This window comes from Eschrichtius robustus, chromosome 6, assembly GCF_028021215.1.
Source record: "Eschrichtius robustus isolate mEscRob2 chromosome 6, mEscRob2.pri, whole genome shotgun sequence".
In the NCBI taxonomy this organism is placed as follows: Eukaryota; Metazoa; Chordata; class Mammalia; order Artiodactyla; family Eschrichtiidae; genus Eschrichtius; species Eschrichtius robustus.
Genome location: NC_090829.1, coordinates 117684871 through 117708811, shown reverse-complemented (window position 1 = coordinate 117708811; position 23941 = coordinate 117684871). Strand labels below are relative to the sequence as shown.

General features: G+C 34.6%; 1 protein-coding gene across 1 annotated transcript; it reads left to right on the top strand.

Moving 5' to 3' along the window:
* Window positions 1-11188: 11188 nt before the first annotated feature.
* HSPA13 (heat shock protein family A (Hsp70) member 13) lies at window positions 11189-22252 on the top strand. The gene is made up of 5 exons (XM_068546913.1): window positions 11189-11287; window positions 12854-13194; window positions 16031-16244; window positions 17980-18147; window positions 19097-22252. Exons 1-5 carry the CDS (start codon window positions 11263-11265, stop codon window positions 19762-19764), a joined length of 1416 nt encoding a protein of 471 aa, XP_068403014.1. The 5' UTR covers window positions 11189-11262; the 3' UTR covers window positions 19765-22252.
* The last annotated feature ends 1689 nt before the right edge of the window (window positions 22253-23941 follow it).

The window sequence follows — 23941 nt, the reverse complement described above, 5'->3', positions numbered from 1 at the left end:
CTGTATGTAGTTAAGGCTAGAAAGCTATTTTATTTTGCACTTCTCTTGAACTTCTTCTTTATGTCAGATAAAAATTTAAGGCCAAAACTTTTTGTTATGGAAAACAAATAAATACTTTGGAAAAGACCATGTTTCTTAAGGCTTTCTTTGTTGAAAAAGAGAAAACCACCTGAAAATTGATACACACTGCCATATTCTAGAATCCATATTAACTCCCCATGCAATGTTCCAGCTATATAAAATAATTTTTAACCATTGGGACAGTTTTATTCATGTGCTCCAAAACCATATCTAAAATATAATGATCTTGCTGTGGCTACATACTCTTTTGATGGGCTGAGGAACAATGAAGGTGGCAAAGAGGATTAGATTGTTGAAGTGCCATATCGTAAGGCATAATTAAATTTAGGAAACCAAAGATAGTTTAGGTTTAAAACCATTCTCTGAATTCTAGAGCTACTAGGAAGAATAATTAAAGAGTGTCATTTGCATTAAAAATAATGTATAACTTATACTTTGGAGAGAAAAAATTGAAAATCATACAAGAACACAAATCTGTATGACCATAAACTTGTTCTTAGGAGATAGAATTCATTCATTAATTCAACAAATATTACTATGTGCCACAGAGTTATTCATGGAGTTATTAATTGTAGGTCACAAAGCAAATTACACCCAGAAGATGAATAAAATAACTGAAAAAAACTCAAGATATTAAATCATTTCATCCTTATTTAAAAATTATAAATAGTACTAATTACAAAATTGCCTATTATAGTGTTGAAGAACTGCCATGGATTGAACATGTTCCACTAAAATCATATGTTGAAGCCCTAACCCCCAATGTGACTGTGTCTAGAGATAGGGTACTTAGGAAGTAAGTAAGATTAAATGAGGTTAGAAGGATGGGGCCCTCATCTGAAAGGACTGTGGTCTTAAAAGGAAGAGAAAGAGATCTTTCCCTCTCTCTCTCTCTCTCTCTCTCTCTCTCCCTTTCTCCCTCTCAACCATGTGAGGATACAATGAGAAGGCAACCATCTGCAAGCCAGGAAGAGAACTCTCATCAGGAACTGAACTGGCTGGCATCTTGATCATGGATATTACAGCCTCCAGAACCACTATGGGAAAATAAATTTCTGTTGTTTAAGCCACCCAAGCTGACTAAGACAAGAAGATAGTTTCTTTGTTTGCTTTTAATAAGACAGACTTGGTTTCAAATTCTGCCTTAGCTAACTCTCTAAATCTTAGTTTCCTGTCTGTAAAAAATTATTAACCTATCCCAAAATCCATTTTTAGAAATACAGTTTATAATACATATAAAGCAGTTATTATAGAATTTAAAAAATGATAAATATTATTATTTTGTTTTATTCATCATTTAAATAAATTGTTTAGCAAATCATAGACTGTTATAACTTAAAGAGAACTTAAATAATACATATTTATATACAAATTCATCATTAATAAATGGCTTTTCAGAAAGAAGTGATTTATCTCTCATGAGTAGAGTCATTTGTTTTGATCTTCAAGTTCAAGGTAGTATAATCTTTGAATGACTAGCTATGTGGCAGAAGACACTAATGTTCATTAAACACGATAAAAGACTACAATTATTTTAACAGGTTGTTGAATACACTGTTTATGTAGCATTTAGTGAAAAAAATTTTAAGATATTATCTTATTGTTTGTATAAATTTTCATATTTTTATTACTTTAAGTAAAAATTGTCCTCAGTATATGTAGAATTTGACAACAGATAGGCAATCAGTAAAAGTTCATGTAATGAATGGATAAATCCAATTATTTTAGCAACACTAAAAATATATATGATGACCTGCTCCAATACACATTCAATCACTCATTCAAAAGCATCTAATCACCATGTATGGCATGCTGTGGAAATACTAAGATGAGCCAGACATGATCATAGTCTGCAAGCAGCTGGGTCCCCAAAATTCAGGAAAGGGTCTCACGTACATCCAATTATATCCACGCCATATTTACTTCTCTTACTTATTCATTCAGTTAATATATTTTAAGCAGCCACAGTGTATTTAGCACTCACTGGTTCAGAAACTGGGAATACAATGGAGAACAAGACAGCAAAGCCCCTTCTCCCATGGAGGCTCCATTCATAGTCTATAATGTACATGCCTCTTTCCGTCTTTATCTTTCTTTGTCTTAGGCACATCCACCACCTACCAAAGTTTGTAGCACACAGTAATAAATAGTGCAGTTAGACATAGGACTAGCATATGTGTCACACTCCCATATCCAAACCCATGGTAGAAATTGTTAATTAATTATGGCCCTCATTCCCCAAGAGTCCGAAGTTGATGTCAAAATCCTTTTCATCACAGTATTCATATCAGCCATGACTAATCAATTAGACTTAACAAAAAAGCTAAAATATCTATTTAAACTGCTGAGTAGAATGCAGAATACAGGTGCAAGCTATAACTCCCCCCAACCATGTTAACGAACAGGAAAAAAATGCATGCATCCATAAGTCAAATTTATAAAACCAGAGCAGTGAGGAAGCAAAGAGGAATGGACAAACTATTTCTAGAGATGGAATATCTCTTCTTAGGCAAGATGAGATCAGCAGCGATTAGCTTCATTAGGAGCATTTGTCAAATCTGTGATTTGAAGATCTAGTTAAGACTTAAGTAGAGGAACTCTACTAGGAGAAAGAGAAACTAGCAGAGCTTTGGGTAGTCACTGGAAATGGAATATGAGTGCTGGGGTGGTGCAAAAAACTCTTGCTTTCTTGCAATGCTTAGGAGACAAAGCCCTTCTAGAGGGAGGGGCCTGTGAAAACAAAAGAAACGTCTCTACTTGAAATATATGAAACCCGAGAAGTACTAAATTTATCTTAACCTACAATTCAGCACCCATCACGCTAAATTTCCAACTGAACTGAAGTAATTTGCCCTCAGTCTATGTGTGTAACAGAGAAGAGCAAATACTGACTGAGGGAAAATAAGATCAACCTCTCTCTCTATGGTTTTTGGCATGCTAAAATAAATATGAGATATCTGAAGAAGCAGGAGAATGTAACTGAAAATAAAAAGAAAAAAAACAAGATGATATAAGGAGATTCTCCACCCTCCATCATGTCATTGGAATAAACAGATGAGAGCTTTAAAATAAATAACAAGAATAATTGTAAATAAAGTAAATAATGGAAAGAATAAAAGATTTTCAGTATACAATTAGAATCAACATAAAAATTAAATGAGACATCCTAAAACTGAAAAAAATACATATATGAGTTTAAGAACGCATGGAATGTGTTTAACAGCAGACTAGACACAGTAAATAGCAGACTGACACAATAAAGACATTATTAGTGAGCATAAAAATAGAATATTCAAATGGAAGTACACAGAGAAACAACTTGGAAAAAACAGAACTGCATATTAGACTATAGGGCAAAAAATAATACAGGACATGAATATATGTGTAATTGGAATCTCAGAAGAAGAGAAAAGGGATGGAGACAATATTTGAAAAGATATGGATGATAATTTTTCCAAACCTGATGGCAGGCATCAACCAGAGATCCAAGAATCTCTGCCAACCCCAAGAAGGATAAATACAAAGAAACTATATATGGAAAAACACAGTTAAAATGCTCAAATTATAGAGAAAAATAACATTTTTAATCAGGCCGAGAAAAAAAGACACATCACCTTCAAAAAGTAAGAATGAGATTTATGACTGACTTTCCAAAATAAATAATAAAAGACAAAAAGTAATGGAATGACATCTTTAAAGCACTGAAAGAAAAAATTAAAACTGCCAACTAAATCCTATATCCAATGAAAATATTCTTCAAAAATGAAGGTGAATTAAAGATGTTTTCAGCCCCTCCTTGAAAAACCTGAAAGAATGTGTTACTAGTGAACCAGCACTATAAGAAACATGAAAGGAATATTTTCAGGTTGAAAGAAAATAGTCAAAGATGAAAGAAATGAACACTATAAAAGTTAAAGTTAAATCAAATGCATGTTTATGATTTAAAAGTAATAATAAGTAATAAGTATGCTTTGTGGGGTTAATAACATACTCTATGTACAAAATATGACATAGCAATAGTTCAAGGATAGGAGTGGTAAATGGAAAGAAACTCTAATCACATTTAAATAATGTAAATCAAAAGAGTAACATGACTTTTTGCTATCTGTTATAAGTTGAATTGTGTCCCCCTCCCCAAAAAAGATATGCTGAAGTCCTAACCTTCAGTACCTCAGAGTGTGACCTTATTTGAAAGTTAGGATTGTTGCATATGTAATTAGGTAAAATGAGGTCACAATGGAGTAGAGTGGTTTCTCAATCCAATATTACTGATGTCCTTATAAGAAAATGGCCATCTAAAGATACACTGAGACACACAGAGAAATGTCATATGATGATAAAGTCATGTTCTGTTACTGAGAGTGGTATGCTAATATGTCCATCTATGGTTCTGGGTTTTACTGTTTTTCCTGTATGTGTTTTTAAAGCTATGTCAATTTTAGCTTTATATATTTCAAAGCTTCTTTTTTGGCATATGCAAATTTAAGATTGCTGTTATCTTTTATTATCATGAAATATTCCTTTTTACATCTAATAATCTTTCTTGCTTCGGAGTCTACTTTGTCACAGGGCCAGAACCAGAGTGCAAAATTTAAGGAGACACTGATTCTCTGGTGTGGACTCTGCACTTGCATTTTTATTTTCTTTCTATTAATTGGTTATTAATAACTTTTATGATATTTTAATTAGGTTGTAAATATTTATATTTAGAGGAGCTCTCTGTAAAGTAAGGAAGTTAATCTCTCTTGTATCTCATGTATGTTTAATATTTCCTCAGTTTGTCATTTGTCTTTTGACTTCATATATATTTATGTATGAATAATTTAAAATTCTATATAATGAAATTTCTTTTTGTACAGTTTTGCTTTACAATTTCTGGGTTTTAAGTTTTAATTTGAAATACCTCTTCAAATCCCAAGTTAATGAATAAAACCACCTATACTTTTTGAATTAAATCTTTCATCCATCTGGAATTTATTTTGATGTTAAAGTAAAATATCTCTATGGTTAACGACATAACCAATTGTTCCAATAAAACTTATTGGATAACCCATCTCTCCCTTTCTCCTAATTTTAAAGGAAATGCCACTTTCTTCTTTGGTCTATTTTCTATTTCCTCTATAGTATAAAGTTGTTTTGATTTTTGTAGCTTTGTCATTTATTTTAACATGTGAAAGGGCTTTCTCATTAGATTCTTATTCCTAAATATTCCAAATGAGTTTTATTGTCATTTTGTCAAGTTATAAAATATCCTTCTGGCATTGTATTTGATATTTCATTGAAATTAAAAATATAAGGAGAACTGGCATCTTTAAAATAGTAACTCCCTATCTCACAGATTATGGTCTCTAAATACCAAATCCAAGCAAAAGGTGCAGGGATCCTTGGAGGTATGGCTAATAATAAATATGAGGCAAAAAAAAAGAATAAGGGGATCCTGAGGCATCTTTTCAGAGCAAGTAGCAAGGAAATAAGTAAAGCCTACTAGGGTTGTGGTAAAAGCACTCAACAGTGAATTTTGAAGAGGCTGCCACTGGCCATTGTTAAGAAAATCTAAGTATTAAAAGGGTAATAATTAAAATAGATTGGAACATATACCACCACACAACAACAATAACTATAACAACAAATTAACTGGTCACCATTGGAGGATGCAAGTAAGCTAACTGATTATTTTTAAAAGTAGAAAGTAAAGAGAACAAATCAAGGGTTAATCTTGCCTTTTTACATAAACTATGCCACTAGGTAATCAAATAGTAAATGAGAGAAGTTCTTCTTTATAAATATATTCCACCTAGCAAAGAAGGAAAAATAGAATATCATTGTTTTGCAATGCTTAATAAATTAACGAGCTTGGGCATTAATCATCAACTAAAACGGAGACAACCAAGTATTATTTGCCTTCTAATAGAAAAACACATGACCAAAGACAAAATAGTCTTGCAAGAACAAAACAAAAAAGAGCCTAAATTAGATCAAACCTCCATATCCAACTAACAATCTTTACTAAATACACAAAAGGAACAAACATGTTTATACCATAGACATGCAATCAGCAAAATTCAGACTATACAAAACCTTGGAGGACAATTTTTTTTAAACTGCAAGTTCTAGACTTTATTTGAATTCTAAGTCAATGGACCAAACTGGAAAACGATAAAATATTTATGAAGTAATTGGAAATCTGAGTACTAACTAGATTCTTAATAGTAGAGAATTATTTTTAATATTTGGGTTTGACAACATTGTGTGTGTATTTGCAAATTATTAATTTTTAAAGATATTTATTGAAATATTTAAAGATAAAAAATATATCTATTTTCTATTAGCTTCAAACTAATATGGAAAGAGGGAATGGGTGGAAATAGATATGAAACATGATTAGTCACTAGTTGATAATTATTGAATCTGGATAAAGTACATGTAATTAATTTATTTTATGTATGTTTAAAATTTTCTATAATAAATTTATTGAGTTTTCCTATCCAAAAAGGTTTTTCTTTCACTTACTTAAATATATTGTTCTAGTCTTAGGGGAGTTTGAAAGTTTCTCCTTTTATTTTTAAATTTAATTCTATGGGTTTTACCTTTTTGTTTCTACATTAAACAGGATCTTTCCTGCCATATTTTTCTAACTGGTTATTGTTTGCATATAGGAAAATTATTTGTGCACAGTATTATTAAAGGAGCCCCTTATTCAATTCTTATTGTTTCTCAGATATTTTTGGTGTGCTAATTTTTCCATGTATATAATTGCTATAGACCGAATGTTTGTGTTTGTCCCCCTACCATACATATATTAAAACTTAATCCCCAATGTGATGGTATTATGAGGTGGGACCTTAGGAGGTGACTGGATCTTGAGGGTGGAACACTCCTGAGTGGGGTTAGTACCCTTATCAAAGAGACTCCAGAGAGTTCCCTTGTCCCTTCCACTCTGTGAAGACACAAAGATAAGACAGCTGTCTATGAACCAGAAAGCAGGTTCTTCCCGGACATCAAATCTGCCAGTGCCTTGATCTTGGACTTCACAGTCTCCAGAACTGTGAGAAGTAAATTTCTGTTGTTTATGAGCTACCCAGTCTATGGCATTTTGTTACAGTTGTCTGAATTAAGACAATAATTATATAATTAGAAAAGAATCATAAATTTTCTTCTTTATTCTTTCTCCAAATTTATACTTCTATTTTATTCTCTTGCACTGGCTGTTAACTCCAGAGCAATGCTCTATAATAGTTGTAAATGGGTATACTTATTTCATTCTCAGTTTTACTGGTAATAATTCTAAGTTTTGTCTGGTTTATTGTTTGGGATATATATTTTTGATCATGTAAGAAGTATTAATGCATTCTTATTCCTTTAAGTTTTTATTATGTTTTGCTTTGATCAGAAAGAAGTTGTGGCACATATATACAATGGAATATTACTCAGCCATAAAAAGAAACGAAATGGAGGTATTTGTAGTGAGGTGGATGGAGTTAGAGTCTGTCATACAGAGTGAAGTAAGTCAGAAAGAGAAAAACAAATACAGTATGCTAACACATATATATGGAATCTAAGGGGAAAAAAAAAAAAAGGTCATGAAGAACCTAGTGGCAAGATGGGAATAAAGACACAGACCTACTAGAGAATGGACTTGAGGATATGGGGAGGGGGAGGGGTGAGATGTGACAAAGTGAGAGAGTAGCATGGACATATATACACTACCAAATGTAAAATAGATAGCTAGTGGGAAGCAACCGCATAGCACAGGGAGATCAGCTCTGTGCTTTGTGACCACCTAGAGGGGTGGGATAGGGAGGGTGGGAGGGAGGGAGATGCAAGCGGGAAGAGATATGGGAACATATGTATATGTATAACTGATTGACTTTGTTATAAAGCAGAAACTAACACACCATTGTAAAGCAATTATACTCCAATAAAGATGTTAAAAAAAATAAAAATAAAAAAAAAAAAATAAATATATTTTTAAAAGACAATATGTTACTTATTGGGGACATATGTAATATATATTTCCATTTAAATTCATTTGAAACATATAGGCAATATCCAAAATAAAAGATATTTTCAAACTAAATAGCAAATACATTTATCAAAGGTTCTGAAGTGTAATAGATTCTTTGAAAAAACAACATTGGCATCAGCTTTTTAGTTACAAACCAAATTTATTACTTACCTATACCTTTACATGAAAAATCTTCATGTAATAAATGTTCAGTCCCCAGAAGATAGAAATATATGAAACCATACTAGTAAAAGAAAAAAAAGTACACATACTCTGGTTCATTAAATGAAATTTGTCCTGTTATGGCATAATTTTAACAAAGGAGTAATTTTTTATGTTCAAATATTATAGTGTTTCATACAGTCTAACAATGTAATGCACAGTAAGTTGTAATTTCAATACACTTACTCTTTTAATGAATGTGCAGAGAACTGGATCAATTTTCCATTGAATGAATTTTTCTTAAACAACAACAAGGGCAATTTGTCCTCTGAATTACATTGATATGTTGTAAGACTTTAATTATTTGGCAATGAGTTTCCTAATGAAGCACATTTCTGAAATAATGTGAATTACTGGGATATATAATTAGACAATTTTCACTCTACCTACTATTTTTAAAAATTACCTACCTCTAATCACTAAATTGAAGGTGAGGTTTAATTTATTAAGAGAATGAATGCTAATTGAGAGCATAATTTTCTTGACTTCTCTTGGCCTTTTATTTTTCTCTCTGTAAATAAGGGGTAGGTGCACCTTGCCCTCTAGGATATTTTCAAGCTATGAACTTCATTTACTTATCCACTCAGAAGTCTCTCATAAATAGCTACAACTGCATAAAAAAAAAGAAAATCTGACAATGTGGCAGTTTTTAGTCTATCCCATTTATATTTATAAATGTAATAAAAATTGATCTTAAATCTGTCATCTGATATATTTTTTGGTTTTACTGCTTCCTTTGTTGATATATTTTGCTATATAGATTTTAAAAGTTTAACTTTGAATTATGTATACTGACACTCCTCCATGAAAAACTGAAAAAATGTACATTTTAATTTTATCCCACTTATTCTTAATAACCTATTCCTTTTTCTATACGTTTTATCATTTTTTGGTCCTTCAGGAAGTTGCCTTCATAAACTTAAATGACCTACTTATGTTTCTATTTCTTAAATTCGCCATTCCACATAATACCTATTAACTCCCTGCTAGGAAAAATGAAGAAATCAGTATATCCACATTTCTTACCATATCCCTGCCCTCATCCTTATTTCCCAACTCTGGTGTTTTCTGTTCTTAATAACATTACTATACCCCTGAGAAATAACTGGGATAGTCTTACCAGCAATCTTTGCTCCTATTAGCAAGGGAGGAAGGGGTGGGTGGCAAGGAGAATGGCAATGACCAGTGCCTGCCACACATGACTAATCCTCCTGATTTGGTTTACACCTCTAGTTCTATCTCTGAAACTTCCACCTCACGCTTTATGATCCAGCAGCCTTCTATGAGACTGCCTTCTGCTTCCACACTCTTGGTAATTCAGTTTCCTCTTCCTGGAACACCTCCAGCCAACTGCTTATTATCCCATCAACCCATCTCGAGTCTCCCTTTTACTCGTCAAAGTACTGCTTAGACGTATTATCTTCCACTAAGTCTTCTCCTCAAGATAAAATTATACAGCCTTTATTCAATCCTGTTTCTGCCCTATGGCCATACTGCACTTATGTTGCACACCATAATAAATTACATTTATGTGTTTATCTTCTGTCTCTCCTTCTGGTTGTTACTAGTGGCTAACACTGTGCTCAATAAATGTTCACATGATCATTATACCCAGTAATATTAAGGAACTGAGTGTTTGAATTACGCATTCTTCATAAGGAAATTGTAGTGAACACTACTCACTATAGGCACACACGCTTTTTATTCTTTACATTATGAAACATTTAAAATATACACGAAAGTGGAGAGCACATTATAAAGAATCCGCATTAACCATAACAGCTTCAATAACCATCAACATTTTCATACACATTTTTATACCGGCTAGAAAGCCACTGGCAGGTTATTCTCCTAGCAGGTTGACCTGTTGTCAACAGGAATTGTTTGACTTATATCTAAGGCAAGGAAATAGATTTCAAGTCTCTGGGATCATTGTTCTAATGAACTTTAACAGCAGTAACGGACGAAACACTTTCAGAAGGAGCCATGAAGTACACTAGGGACCAAGAAGCGAGAAAACTCGGGTCTATTTAGGACTAGAACCAGAAAAACAGTTCACAAGTGTCCTAAATGGCCATTGCATGTTAAGGGATTTGTGCATGAAAACAATTCCTGCCACTTATAACTTAATTCAAGAGAAAGTTAAGGTATTTCGTTTACGTTTTTCTTTTCAACGGCCCTCTTCAGTGTTAGCAATAGAGGAAAATGTGTCCCTGCTCCTTTGGATAAATCGCATTGGCTGAGGATTCCTCGAATTCATTTTTTCCAAAACGAAAGCACAGGAGTGAGGATCGTATCCAAGTTCCAGGGTCGCCAGCCCCTGCCTCCCTCTACGCCCGCACTGTGGCAGGGGCTCTTCTAGGGATGCTGGGGCGAGAGGCGGGGGGGGGGGGAATGTTTGGGACCGCCCCCCACCCCCAATCTGGAATCTAGATCCCCGGCAAACGAGCACGCTTTAAAAGGTAGAAAGAACGAAATAACAAACGCTGGAACCTGGGCCTGGTTAGGCACATCACCCCAAAACGCAATAACCTAATGGTGCTCACTGCCCCTCAGGCGAATGGGGGCAGGCCGGAACTACACTTCCCAGAAAGCAAAGCGGCGGTGCGGTGCTAAAAAGACTGTGTTTTTAACCTCAAGTTCGCTCCAGGTGCTTCAGGTTTGCTTAGAAACTCCAGTCCCTCTTGCTAGCGCTCCTCCGCCCCAGCCTAATTGGCTCTGTAGTCCGTTGCGTGGGAGGCGGCTCGGGCGCCCCTGGCAGCGGTTGAATGGGGGCCCTCATGCCCTCGGCCTCACGGTAAATGAAGTCCTTTCTCTGGTCCGAGATGTAGCTTCTCGGGCCGCGTCAGAGCAACAGGACTACATTTCCCAGAGGAGCGCGGGGCTGCCGGGCGGCGTGGGGGCGGTGCCTCACGTCTGGTACAGTCATCCTAAGCTTCTTCGGCTGGACTGTGATGGCCGGAGAGATGACGATCTTAGGTCAGTGACCAGGAGGGTCCTTTGCGCTGTTGCGGGCACCGGAGCGGTTGAGGGAGGCCGGGGTGTTGGGGTCGTTGCATCTGCTGGATCCCGCTGGCGCAGCGGGTAGGGCGCCAGAAAGGTGACTTAGAGGCGGTTTTGGGCTGTTCGCGACGCCGGGTTGGGGGTCGCCTCTAGGAAGGCCCGGGCCGCAGTAGGCCCGGGTAAGACCGGCGGCGACCTCTGCATACATCCCAGGGACGTTGGGCCTCGGGAAGGGTTCTTTCCTACGCAACGTCGATTTTTGAATCGTTGGTTGAATTGGGGCCTTTGAGAGGCCGCCAGAATGTGCATCTCCTAGACCCCTAGACCCCTTTGTGGAGGAAGGGGGAGGAACAGCAGCAGAATCCCGAGCTGTAGACTCAGGGGACGCTGGATTTTGAGAGAGCCAGATACCTCTTTGATGTACAGTCCAGTGTTCTTTCCACCAATCCGGGTAGGAATTACCCTCTCCGGAGGAGAAGGTGATGAAATGCTTCCGAAAATGTGTACGTACGTAGGAGCAAGAGGAAGCTGGGATTGCCACCTGATGTCATTTCATTATGTGTTGATGAGGATGACCTAATAATTAGTAAAGCCGACTCCTACAAATTGGTGTTTTGAGTTGTATGTAACATGGATGGACACAGGTGTATAGCACAGCCTCCTGAAACCAAATAACAGATTAGCTGTAAATTCGAATTGACTTCTTTCTCCATCACTTACGTTTACAGTTTGCGTGGCGTTTGTTCGTATTTGGCTTTTTCAGCCATTGGTATTTATTGAACAGTTTTCTAGTGGCTAGGAGCCATTGGTGCAGGGGATACAGCGTGACTAAAACCTGACTTCAAAGAGCTTCCATTTATGTTATCATCAGGGTTACACACTTTTAATTCTTCTCCGAAATATCACCTCTGCAAGATGTCCTTAATTCGTATTTAATACAGAAAAAGTTAACTATGTTCTGTTATGAAGGGATCGTTTAAAAATATCTAAGCAATTTCCAAATTATTTTAATCCAGTTTATCCATTTCATCCTTTTGAAAGGAAAAAAGAGAGAGGGGATAAAGAGTTTTACCCTTACAATAACAGAGCTTTTGCTGTGGAAATTTTAATGCTAGTTTCTTTTTAATAATGACATCTAAAGCTAATTATAAAACTATAAAATCTAAATATCATTTGATCAAGAATTGGATTATATTCTAGCTTTTGCTCCAGATGAATGACTTCTCCTGTCAGCATTAGCACAATTATTATCGAAATGTTTTTATTTTTTATCCCTTTACTCACCCATAAGTGAAGCACACAAACATACAGGGGGTTTTTTGTTTGTTTTTGTTGTTACTTCATTTTAATTGTATTATAGTCAGTTTGCATTATGAAAAACTTGATGTTTGAGAAATGTTATCGTGAGTACTGTAAAAGAAAATATTTGGAGACTATTTTTAGTCTAGCACGGAAGCGTGATAGTAAAGGGATTTTACTGTTGTAATTTCGCGCATTGTACTAGTTTGATAAGACGCAACTTGTGATTTGCCTGTATTTCAGGATCAGCTGTTCTGACTCTCCTGTTGGCTGGCTATTTCGCGCAACAGTATTTACCACTGCCTACTCCTAAGGTGATTGGAATTGACCTTGGCACTACCTACTGTTCAGTTGGGGTGTTTTTTCCTGGAACAGGAAAAGTAAAGGTCATTCCAGATGAAAATGGGCACGTCAGCCTACCCAGCATGGTGTCCTTTACTGACAACGATGTTTATGTGGGGTATGAAAGCTTAGAGCTGGCGGACTCAAATCCTCAGAACACAATATATGACGCTAAAAGATTCATAGGCAAGATTTTTACCCCAGAAGAGCTAGAAGCTGAAATTGGCAGATACCCATTTAAGGTAAGTGAAGCCAAAATCTATTTTAACTCTAGTTCAGCATACTGTTTCAATTAATGCTTTGGCTTCAAGTTACAAAACATTCTATTTCAACAGACTCAGTTTGCCTGGAAGTTATATTATCTCATATAACAAACAATCCCACAGCAGCTCCAGGGTTAGCTAATTCAGTGGTTCCGCAGTATTACTGAGGACTTAGGATATTACCATCTCCTCACTCTGCTATCCTCAGAATGTCTGCACAGCTCTTTCATTGTAGCCGGAGGCTAATGAAGCCCCATGTACCTATAGATGGGTGGATGGATAAATAGATACTCTTCCTGTGTTTGTGTGTATACATATTTATATACATAAAAAGAGATCACAGGCATGCTGTGTAATGACTTGTTTGAAACTCATCAATATATCATGGACAATTAGTCAGTGGGCTCACATCATTCATTATCTTTCATGGTTGTGTGAAACGACTGTTCCGCCAATTAATTGTCCAGTCTCAGTGTAAGTTTTATTTTTTCCCTGGTTTTCCACTATTATTGGAGCTTCAGTGAATATCCTTGTACATGTATGTTTTTACACTTCTCTGATAATTTCCTAAATTTGAATTCAAGAACTGGAATTGATAGGCCAAATGATTGCATGTTTTTAAGGCTTTTGATTTGTATTGCCAAATTGTGCATCGAAAAGTTTACGTGCCTTTATCTATTTTTTAGACTGCCTATATCTTCACTAGTTATTGTTTTTCAATCTTTGCCAATAGATAAATAAAAAATGGTATCTTGCATTAATTTGCATTCCTGTGATTTCTGTTGAGGTCAGACTTTTAAAAACGTGTTTATTGGCATTTTAATTTTCTTTAGTGATCCACTTCTTACCCTTTGTCCTGTTTTCTTTTGGGGTGTTTGTCTTTCCCTTGATGACTATAAAATACCTTTGTGATGTGTTTTCAGTATTTTTTCCTTTTTTTAAAAAAACTGACGTATAATTTTATTTTTGAACTGTCAAGACTTAAATTTTTATGTGGTAAAATCATCTCTTAATAATTTTTTTAAAATGTTTTTGGACTCTTACCATGCTTACAGTGGCCTTTCCCATCCTATCCACTTGTATTTTTTTTCTAATGCTTTTATATAAGTATTTGTAGGTTTAGGTTTTGCTGGGGTTTTTTTTTTCTTTTAAACATTTAAATGTTTATTCCATGTAGGCTTCCCCCCCCCTTTTGGTTAATTATGAAGTGAGATTCTAAATAAATAGATTTTAAAATAGATAGTGGTATCAGTGCTGCTTATTGATTAACCCATCATAAAAATTCTCAAATTTTTATTCATTTTCAAAGGAGCAAAAAAAGAATCTCTCCAGGCATTTCTTAGGTTTACATCTTTGTTCTTTTTTAGCTTCTTTCTTAAGACCCTTTACTAATTTGTAATTTTTCTTATGTAATGATAAAATCATATAAAGCTATACAGTTTCCTCTAAGTTACAGCTTTGGGTACATTACTTATTGATCCAAGAGTTATTTTAAAGGTTTTTTTGGTTTGTTTTAAGTTTCTAAGTGATCTGATTTTTTTGTTGTTTCTGTTTCATGATCACTCTGAAGGTACTGGTATATTTGGGTCTTATTTTAAGGACCTTATTTTAAGTGTCCATAGCTTGTTTTTGTTTTCCCCAGACAGGTAAAATACTTTTTGGAAGGTCAGATTTTCTTAATTGAAAACTAATTATGTAGTCTTGAATGATTGGGGTAAACTTCTTATAATTTCTTAGAACAGACTAATTCCCTTTTACTGTTGATGTTAATACAAACTATTGGTGAAACTAGTATGTTTTAGAATTAGTCTGATTTTTTTTTTTTTTTTTAAGAGTTTTGGTGGCTATGAAGTGAGTGGACGGTGATGACACTGGGGCCGCCTCTTTTATTTTTTTATTTTTTATTTTTTTTTAATTTTTTTAGAAATTCACGTTCTTTTATTTATTTATTTATTTATTTATGACTGTGTTGAGTCTTCTTTTCTGTGCGAGGGCTTTCTCTAGTTGCGGCAAGTGGGGACCACTCTTCATCGCGGTGCGCGGGCCTCTCACCATCGCGGCCTCTCTTGTTGCGGAGCACAGGCTCCAGACGCGCAGGCTCAGTAATTGTGGCTCACGGCCCCAGCTGCTCCGTGGCATGTGGGATCTTCCCAGACCAGGGCTCGAACCCGTGTCCCCTGCATTGGCAGGCAGATTCTCAACCGCTGCGCCACCAGGGAAGCCCCAGTCTGATTTTTTAAATGTACAAATGTACAACTACATTAGCAGGAAAAAGATGCTAATACATGTTTTCATGGAAACAAGAATGTGAGTGATATTTGATTCTTAGATAAGAACATAACAAAGCACTAAAATTATTCTTGTTAATATGTACCAGGACATTCTTTCAATTATCTATTACTTTTGGAAATAAGTTAATTTTTTAAAAAAGAAGATCTTGGGTCACAAACATGACTTAGCCACTGTTATTCCTTCTACTTCATCATTCATCTTTTCTTTCATTTAACAGATATATATTGAGAATCTTCTATGTTTCAATTATATGCTTAGTGATGAATTTTATTTTTCTGCTCTTATTGAGAGCTATGGAGTGGATTCATTTTATAGCTTTTAAAGTATGACTTTTAATAACCTCTAATCTTAGTAAATGCACTTGCTAGATAACAAATGAATTTTATGACCCTTTAAAGGTAAGTTTTGATTGAATACATTCCATATGTATGTGTGTTAGCGTATGTGTATGTACGTATATGTAGGTATATACACACACAGTTTTATATATATATTTTTTTATCTTTGCAAATCTTATTCACAGGTTTTAAACAAAAATGGAATGGTTGAGTTTTCTGTGACAAGTAATGAGACCATCACCGTTTCCCCAGAATATGTTGGCTCTAGACTGTTGTTGAAATTAAAGGAAATGGCAGAGGAATATCTTGGAATGCCAGTTGCCAATGCTGTTATTTCTGTACCAGCAGAATTTGATCTAAAACAGAGAAATTCAACAATTCAAGCTGCTAACCTTGCAGGTAATATCACTTGCCTGAGTTACATTTTGCTCAAAATTTTGTTAGGCTGAAAATCTGTAGTAATGTGTATCATTTTGCAAACCACCTAACTAGGCACCTAGACAAACTATATGGTAGATAAATCAGATGGATTTTTATATAGGTTTACAAACAATTTAGAAAGCTCCATGGTACAATGTAAAATGTGTATGTTATGACAGCAACCTATCAGTTAGGCATATGAGAAAGACTGAGAAAGAACATGGACACATGTTAGCAATGAGGAATTTTTTCTTCTAAAATTCTTTTAATGTTAAGATGGATATAATATAATGTGTTTTAAAAATCTGAGGTGGGAGAAAATTCATTCAACACCATTCAGCAAATATTAAGTGCCTAGGTAAACAAAACAGATAAATCCATTTTCTCATGGAGCTTATATTCTGTTGGAGGGAACAGAAAATCAGCATTGAAGATAAGTATATTATGGCATTTCTTACTTAGCATTATTAACATTTGGGGCTGGATTATTCTTTGCTGTGGGGAACTGTCCTGTGTATTATAGGGTATTTTGCAGCACCCCTAGCCTGTACACACTAGAAGGTAGTGGCACTCTCCCCACCAAGTAGTGATAATTTTATGTCTCCAGACAATGCCGAATGTCCCCAGAGGAACGAAATGACCTCTGGTTGAGAGCCTTGATACAATGTATGTCAGAAAGTAACGTGCTGTAGAAAAAAAGACAGGATAAGGGGACAGGTGGGTGATCAGAGAATAGGGGGATTTGCAGGTTTTAAAGAGAGCGGTCAGGTAGACCTCATTGAGAAAGTGACGTTTAAGTAGATTTGAAGGAAGCAAGGTAGTGAGCCAAGCAGATATATGGAGGAACTGTGTTGCACGAGAGAGAGTGCCAGTGTAGCAGCCATAAAATGAGAATTTGCTGGTACATAAGAAGATAGGAAGTTGGCCAATGTGGCCAGAGCAGAGTTAGTGATGAAGTCAGAGAGCTAAGGGGAAGGGTATTAAGGTCTTTGAATAAATTCTTCAGAGTTTGACTAGTTTTTATGGCTTGTGGTACATAAAGCCATACTACTTTCACGGCCGTTCATTATGTGGGGCAGTTAGTTTAAAGCAGGAGTTTTGCTCAAGGAAATCTGATCTTTTGCTTGCACATTTACTGTTTAACTTTACCTTGAAGTCAGATTTTGCTATGTATTTCAGATTTGCAAGGGTCTTGCATTTTAAGTACTTTTTTGAAGTGTCATTGTAGCTATTGTAGCTACTGGATTTTTCATTTTATTATCATTTCTTCTCTGTTTATTCATGTGTTCTTTTTATCAAAAATTCATTTTTCAAAGAAGAGCACACTAAGCTTACCTCATTTCTATAGCAATTTGTTACAGTGCATAATGACTAAAGTTTATTTGCTCATATATTCCCAAGTAAAATAGGAAAATTAGAAGAGGCTGAGAGATTTTTTAAAATTAAGTATTAATAAAGAATAGAATGATGTATTCTGCTGAATCTGGGCCTTTATTTCTTTATATTATAATCTTCTTTTAGAATAATTTTAATGACACCCATTTGGAAGAACCTATATTTATCCTTCCCATTTCATTATTTTTATTGGGTTTGTGACTGTGTACTCAGTGGAGTTCACTTCAGAGAAGATACTTATGTGTTGTAAGATTAAGTGAGAAGAAATTTCTTAATAGTGTCCTCTCATGATTGTTCTTCCCTCCAACCAATTTTATAGGACTGAAGATCTTAAGAGTAATAAATGAACCCACAGCAGCAGCTATGGCCTATGGTCTCCACAAAGCTGATGTCTTTCACGTCTTGGTGATAGATTTGGGCGGAGGAACTTTAGATGTGTCATTGCTGAATAAACAAGGAGGAATGTTTTTAACCCGAGCGATGTCTGGTAAGAAAAATAGAGGGAGCGTTAAAGAGATTAAGGCACGTTAACATATCTAATGTGTAAAGTGTTCATTTTTAAATTTTTCCGTATTCTTTGCGTTCATTTTGGTAATCTTCTGTACATGTAATCTTATGCCACCACTTATTATATTTATAGCAAAAAGTTAAGTCTCAAAAAATGACTGGACATCCTGTAAGTCAAATAAATATACTGCCATTTGTAGCTGAGCCAGTAGTTTTCACCTCCATGGTAAAGGGAACAGAAGGAAAGAAATTATTTTAAAATGAAGGATGATCAGTTTATTTCACTTAATAATCTGTTTCACAAAATAGATATCTTTAGGAAATCTAATAATAGTATTTTGCATTCTAAATTTTTTTTTAAGGTTAATTTAGTTTAAGGAATTAAGCCTGTGGAGCTTAAGTTACAGGTGGCCTAACTGGACCCATTTAGAACCAAGTTCAGTGGTGGGCATTTATATTGCATTACTCTTTTCCTAATTAAATTATTTTTTCTACTTTTCAGCTCTTAATCATTTAAACAAAAGGATTTTTTAAAAAAGAGAAAATGCTTACTGGTACTTCTTAATTAAAAGGAGGACTTCCTTCTGTTGAGAATAATGACATTTAGTGTTTTTAAATTGCTACTTAAAAGCCGGTCTGTGTTCTCAATTTCTTAATTTCTGCAAAAGTATTTGATATCACTGAGATACCTCCTATTACATCATTTAAACCCGGATGTGCACTGTATTTTAATAGTACACATTTGAATTAAAATCATTTTAATCCAGTTATTTTTAATCAGTCTTTGTATGAATAAAATCTTAATACATTAAATAAGGATTTATTATTCCCAGAATATCATTTATACATACATACTACACAGACACACGTATATATGTACACACATAAACGTATATTCATAAATATAAACTTTGTAATTTTTAACTTAGGAAACAATAAACTTGGAGGACAAGACTTCAATCAAAGATTGCTTCAGTACTTATATAAACAGATCTATCAAACATATGGCTTCCTACCCTCTAGGAAAGAGGAAATCCACAGATTAAGACAAGCTGTAGAAATGGTCAAATTAAACCTGACTCTTCATCAGACTGCCCAGATGTCAGTATTACTAACGGTGGAGGAAAAGGACGGGAAGGAACCTCAGAGTAGTGACACTGAACCGCCAAAGGACGAACTTTCCCCGGCAGACAGCCCCCATGTGAACAGCATGTTTGGAGCTAGCCTTCCTGAAAAGAAGAATGGAGAAAGTCAGGTTTTATTTGAAACAGAAATATCACGGAAGCTCTTTGACACCCTTAATGAAGATCTTTTCCAGAAAATACTAGTACCCATTCAGCAAGTGTTAAAAGAAGGCCACCTGGAAAAAACTGAGATTGATGAGGTGGTTTTGGTTGGGGGCTCAACTCGTATTCCTCGAATCCGCCAAGTCATTCAAGAGTTCTTTGGAAAGGATCCCAACACGTCTGTAGACCCTGACTTGGCAGTGGTGACAGGAGTGGCTATCCAAGCAGGGATTGATGGAGGCTCTTGGCCTCTCCAGGTCAGTGCGTTAGAAATTCCCAATAAGCATTTACAAAAGACCAACTTCAACTGAATTATGGAGGGATGGTCATTTGAGATCTTGTCTGATGATCTCTTCCTGTTTATCAGACCACCTCTGTCCACTAAATAAAGTCTCTAAAATGTCTCACACATTTACCTGAAAGGTAACATTTATATATATGAAATTTTACACAACATTTTGTTTTAGAATTGAATGTGACCAGATTGATCCTTGATTTTGGAGAGATCCCATTCCAACAAGTACTTCTAAAGTGAAAGAATTGAGGTAAAGCTCTTACAGGAGCATAGGTGACTGTATTTTCTGGATTCTGGAAGTAGATATCCATGTGCACTTAAAACTATATAAACATTGCCTAGTGCCAATTATAGGATTCCCAGTTCTTACTAAATTATATTAGCAGGAGCTGGTAATTTATTTACTTGGTTATCACATGTAACTCTTAAATTTGAACTATACTTGAAGGACAGTGTTGATGTCAGGTACTTACAGTGGCTGGGAGATAGCAGTATTATTAATATAAGCTGCATATATAATATTCAATAACTGCCATATATAACAAAATTACTTTCACAAATTCAGTATCCCATTTTGTGTCCTATTCCTATAACCTGCATTCTCCGGATTTTCAAAATATATTTATTGGATCAATTTATTTTCTTTCTAAAATAGCTACAGATTTATTCAAATGTTTCATTACCAATTTATATTTTAGTTCTTCATCTGCTATGTGTCATTCTCTGCTTGGATTTCCATGATTCTGCATGGTTTGAAAACAATAGAGAATTATTAATTACATTTTAAAAATGTGTTAATGTCACAATAAAGCCGTCATTACTATACATTTTTTTTGTTATTTAAGACCTTTGTAGACATTGATAAACAGCAGTAATTAGGTACAGTATTTATTTATTTTATGTTTTTGTTTTTGTTTCATTGTTTATTTTCAGTAAGCCCTGGAGAATTTAGCTTGCATTTGATTCAGTTTTACCAAGATTTTTTCCCCGTATTTAGTTTTAAATGAGGAAAATTGTACTCATTTGTAAAAACCTTGTTATTGTTTCCTACCATCATTTAAAAATAATCAGACTTGGACTGTTTTTAGCCTTAAGGTTAGTGTGTGATGAGAGCAAAAAATTTGTGAATACTGGAAATAATGTGGAAATCTAATGTGGAAGATGATGTGAAAAAAATGTCCACAAATCCGTATTTGTAGTAGTTTTGGTTTGTTTCCTTTTAGAAAAGATGCAGGAACCAAGAAAGAAAATACAGTAGTTTTATTTATGTGATGCCCCTATTATTTGAAGATTTTCTTTTTCCTTAATAGAAGCTACTTCTTATCAATACTCAAAAATTAAACTCTGGTCAGCAGTTTTGCTAATATAAAATATGTCTGCCTTATCCATTGTTGAATTTGAAAGGATGTTGAATTTCCAATCACTGAAAAAGAGAAATAAGCAAACTCATTTCAGCAACATCAAAACATTTCTGCTTCTCATAGTAAAAATCTGAGTGTTTTTTGCAGATCTTAAAAAAAAAAAAAGTTTCTTAGCAATGAGATTGCTGTTAAAACAATTTCAATCAAATACTTTTGTGTACAGAAAATGTCTGTAGTAGGTAAATAGAAAAATATAAAATGTTGACATGTTTTATTTTAGAACTAAATGGAGAAATGCCAAAGAGGAATCCTTCACTGCGTTATGAAAATATTCAAGTGTTCTTTTGGACTTTATAAAAATCTTTACTAGATTTTAAAATTGAAAAATATCTTTTTGCAAAGGTCTTTAAGAGAAAAGTGTTCAATTTATCAAAATCTCCATAGATAGTAACCAGCTTTAACCTAAAGCATTTTAAGATTTTTTTTAAAAAGCTTGAATTTCGCCAGTATATGAGATAGTTCAGGACAATCTGTTAACAGTTCTTAGAGGAAACAATTTGCAAAACAGGGCAGCTAATCTCATACTCTAAAATTGGAATTTAAATAATTTGATTGTTTCTGAAAAATAGGCAGTGTTGGAATTGGGGGACATTAGCATATTAGAAAAGCATAACTATTCTCTAGTATAGTTATACCTTTAAAAAAAATTAATGTCTGTCTTCAATCATATTAGGGGGCTATATATAAATAGTTTTGAAATCGATGTAGTTTATTTAAAAGGTAAAAATGCATTCTGAAAGGGATCATTTATGCATAATAATCTGAAGACATTTTTCATAAAACAAACAATACATTTTGGTTGTACATCTTGCTAGTGTTTTTTGAAGTACATAACTTTTAAAATATTAACTGTCTTGTATGATTAGAATATGTGAATGAATAATTTATTTTGTGTCAGGAATGTTTTGGTATTTACTGTGTTTTCACTGGAACCACTTACATATCAGCAGATACTATTGTGTATAACATGTTCTGAAGATCATAGTTATTATGCATAACAGATTGTGCCTCTTAGATTTGTGTGTATACAGGTATTTCACATTTTAATGTAAATAAATATCGCTTTGCAGTTTGTTTTTTAAATTGTGTCCTTTATTTTCTATTCTGGACTACGCCCAGAGTACATTTTTGAGGTATGTAAATAAGAAAGGACATGGGAATAGAGCTGATCTGAAGCTCATGGCATGTGACCTCAGCAGCTATTACCTAATTCCCTACATCCTGAATGTCCCTGGAGTTGCTTAGTTTTCTACTTACTTCTTTCTTTTTTTTAAATTAATTTTTATTGGAGTATAGTTGCTTTACAATGTTTTGTTAGTTTCTGCTGTACAGCGAAGTGAATCAGCTATACATATACATATATCCCCTCTTATTTGGATTTCCTTCCCATTTAGGTCACCGCAGAGGATTAAGTACAGTTCCCTGTGCTGTACAGTAGGTTCTCATTAGTTATCTGTTTTATACATAGTAGTGTATATATGTCAATCCCAATCTCCCAGTTCATCCACCCCTCCTTCCCCCCTTGGTGTCCATATGTTTGTTCTCTACGTCTGTGTCTCTATTTCTGCTTTGCAAATACGTTCATCTGTATCATTTTTCTGGATTCCACATATAAGCAATACACGATATTTGTTTTTCTAGATTAGTTTTGGCTCCGTTATAGTCAGAAGCCATGAATTGGTATTCAGAATTTTGAGTATACTGTTCATGATACAGGAAATGTCTCTTCTAAATTAAAGAAATATTTCACTCTATGACATATTTCTTTGACATATTTCTTTAATTTAGAAGAGACATTTCCTGTATCATGAACAGTATACTCAAAATTCTGAATACCAATTCATGGCTTCTGACTATAACGGAGCCAAAACTAATCTAGATAGTTAATAATCCTGCATAATAGACTACTGTAATCCTTTGGTTGGTGATTAATACTTTATAGTTCTCTAATAAAGTTTATTCTTTGGACAAGAAACTCAATACAATTTTTTTAAAAGTTCATGTGATAAATGTAGTCTTTTCAAATGAGCCCTTAAATGGAAACAGTAGATTTGACTCTCTAATCACTAGTTCCTGTGATTCCTTCATGGTTATTTTAACTACTGCTGCTGGGAGATTCAAAATATATGAGGAAATATAGTGATACATCCATATTTATTTCACTTGACTAACAAATACACAGCGCCCTATTGAGGTAGGCAGCTTCTTATGTGACTTCCAATGCTTCGACCTGGTATTCAAGGCTTCAAGTGATGTAGCCATACTTCAGATTTGAATGTAATCTTATGAGAGACCCTAAGCCCGAATCACTGAGCTAAGCAGTTCCAGAGTCCCGATTCACAGAAACTGCGATAATACATTTTTTGTTGTTTTAAGATTACTAAATTTTTATTAATTTCTTATTCAGCAATAGATAATAGTGCTTACTATGTACAGGAGTGTTCTAAATGTTTTAACAATATTAATTAGTTTTGTTCTAACAAACTTAAGGGTAGTTACTCTTACCCCATTTTCAGATAGGGAAATTAAGGCACAGATGTGTTAGGTAATTTTCCCAGGATTATACAACTAATACGTAGCAGAGTTATTCAAATCCAGTCCATGTTCAGCCCCAATGCTGTGCTGCCTTATCCATCCCACAATGCAATCCTATAGGACCATTTTTGTTCAGTACTAAACTGGATAGTATCCATGAAAGACCTCTTGTTTACCAGATAATGTTACAGATTTAGACAGTGCTATTTAATTCTCTACATTTCTGAGAAACAAATT